The sequence below is a fragment of the Propithecus coquereli genome, unplaced genomic scaffold, assembly GCF_000956105.1.
Source record: "Propithecus coquereli isolate 6110/MARCELLA unplaced genomic scaffold, Pcoq_1.0 Scaffold179, whole genome shotgun sequence".
Taxonomy (NCBI): Eukaryota; Metazoa; Chordata; class Mammalia; order Primates; family Indriidae; genus Propithecus; species Propithecus coquereli.
In genome coordinates this window covers 140,263-143,048 of record NW_012142634.1, presented here as the reverse complement: position 1 = coordinate 143,048, position 2,786 = coordinate 140,263, and the positions used below count along the sequence as shown (strand labels likewise).

Here is a 2,786-nt window from a genome sequence, read left to right as displayed (position 1 = left end):
TGACGATTTCTTGGAAAAAATTTCAAAAGGTCTCTGGACGTCAACCAATGTTATTTTTCTGTGCTTTGCATATACAGTTAAAAGTTATTACCAAGGTCATTAACAGAGAAGAAAAGCAGGCAATTCCCACAAATAGAAAAGAAAAACACTATAATACCAAGGGGGGAAAGTATTTCATGAAACCTGAAGTAAGCACATGTTTAAACACCATATAGTCATTTACCTTCACCGAATTCATTTAGCAACTCTTCCTTGGTCCAATTACATGAGGTTATTAGAAAAAATCCTTTTACTTTCAACACCCTGGAGAGAGATTTCACATATTGCTTCCTCTTCTCAACCGCATTGTCAGGATTAAGGCTTATGGCATCAAAAGTCCCTTTGTCAATACAAATATGAAATCCAGACAGCTTTGTGGAAAGATTCAAAAAGTCTTCTACCTATATTAAAAATCAACGTCTATGTGAGAACAATTAACACACAGTCTTTACAGAATTTAAGTGACAACCTATAAAAAGATTATGGATAAAAGAACTCATTAATTATGATGGCATTTTACATATAATACACGTATTTTCAACTTTATAGCTAACTTTTATGAGCTTCGTTCCAAGATTAAAACCAAGATTAGTAAGAGAGACTGATGTTTCCTGGACATTCCAAATCTCTACAAATTTAAAACAAATCAAAGCCAGGCATACTGCCTAATGACACCAGCACATTATGGAGCTCACAAGCCTGGTTTATGAAAAAGTTGTTTCTATTGAAAAGTAAAATATTTGACATACTCTTCAAAATGACAAACTTTATTTGGAACTCAGGTCACTGGAAATAAGACTTTTTTCCTGAGATGGAATATGGCTATGTTGCCTAGGTTAGACTTGAACTCCCATGCTTGAGCAATCCTCCCACCTCAGCTCCTGAGTAGCTGAGACTGTAGGCACATGTCACTTCATGTGGCTTCAGAAATACAATTTTTAATTTATATTCCTAGTTGTGTGACCTAAAGTAAACATAGTAAATCAGAAGTTCTTTGGCCTTGACTCGCCAGCTTATAAAACTACTAATGTATATAATGAATGACATAAAACTTAAAAAATTAAATAACTTTAAACTGTAATTACTTGGTAAATATGTACTTCAGATTTTTAACATTATACATTGGCATCTAATTCATTTTCAATAACTTGATACATTATAAGCATTTGAAATAGTAGTCTGCTTCAGTTTTATAAAATACTCACAATAATTTACCAACCAACTTAATTCTGAAAAGCTACTTTGAAAATATAATTAGCTTATGATTACTCACATAACTTAATAAAGTCACTGTAGGGTTTTATCTAAAGCTCCTATGACTTAAAAATGTGGATATTACGTTTACTTATATTTGAAGATGATGGGTTTTTTCCCTACCCTCATGTTCAAAGTATTCACTATATGCTGAAGAGCTAACTTTGGAGCTTTCCCATCCTAAATGGCTGTACAAAATTACTCATTTATTCAACAAATATTTGATGGACCTATTGTGCAGATACTTTTCAGACACTAGATATAACAGTAAACAAAACAAGAAAGGTCCCTATATGAGAATATACCTTATATTCTATAAAGGGAGAGAAAAACAATAAATAAGCTAAACAAATAATTTCAGATAAAGTGCCATGAAGGAAATAAAAATGGAGTAATAAAACATTAAGTGACTGGGAAGAAAAATATTTTGGAAAAAATAGTCTGGAAAGCCTTCTCTAAGGTGATATTTGAGCAGAGATCTGAATAATGAGAATAAGCCAAACATGCTAAGATCTGGGCAAGAATACTCTAGGCAGAGGGCAGCACATATAAAGACTCAAGAAGAATAAGCTTGACATGTTTCAGGAATAGAAAGCATGCCAGTGTGAGAAAAGTATTGGTGATAGAAGGGGAAAGAGGTAAGAATGAGGGACTCTGTAAGGCTGTGTGTGGGGTTTAGATTGTATTCTGAATGCAATAGGGAAGCCAATGGAGGACTGTGAGCAAGGAAATATGATGAACCCATTTACATTTTAAAAGATTACTCTTGGCCTGGTGCAGTGACAGGAGTCTACGGTCCCAGCTACTCTGTAGTCCCAGCTACTCGGGAGGCTGAGGCAGGAGGATCACTTGAGTCCAGGAGTTTGAGGTTGCTGTGAGCTAGGATGATGCCACAGCACTCTACCCAGGACAACAGAGTGAGACTCGGTCTCCAAAACAACAACAACAAAAAAAAGATCATTCTGGCCACCCTGTAGTAAATGGACATCAGGGCAAAAGTTGAAATAGGGAGGCAACATAAAAGGCTACTGCAGTAGTGTAGACAAAAAATGACAGTGGTTTGGACTTCGCAGGGAACAGTGGAAATAACAGGGAATTCCTGATATAATTTGAAGATAAAACTAACAGAACTGGATATAGGATTTTAAAAGAAAGAGAAGAATCAAGGAAGACTCCTTGGGTTTTGGGCTAGTGCAAGACAGTGAATGGTGGTATTATTAATTAATGGAGATGGGAAAGACTGGAAAAAGCAGGTTTGAGGAAGAAACCAAGAGTTTCATTTCAGGCTAATTAAGTCGAAAGACTATTATTAGCTTTCCAAGTGGAACTTCAAAATAGAGAGTTTATAGGCATACCTCCGAGATATTGTATGTTTGGTTCCAGACCAACACAATAAAGCAAATATCACAATAAAGCTAGAAACACAAATCTTTTGGCTTCCCAGCATATAAAAAAGTTATGCTTACACTGCACTGTAGTCTATCAAGTGTGCA

At 35.4% G+C, this 2,786-nt stretch overlaps 1 protein-coding gene across 1 annotated transcript in view; it reads right to left on the bottom strand.

Annotated features, from left to right (window-relative positions):
- Window positions 1–215: 215 nt before the first annotated feature.
- The window catches only part of METTL10 (methyltransferase like 10), a 15,284-nt gene continuing 12,713 nt past the window's right edge, over window positions 216–2,786 (bottom strand). The window contains exon 5 of the mRNA XM_012642371.1: window positions 216–440. Within this exon, the coding sequence (XP_012497825.1) occupies window positions 216–440 (225 nt within the window). The remainder of the gene's footprint in view (window positions 441–2,786) is intronic.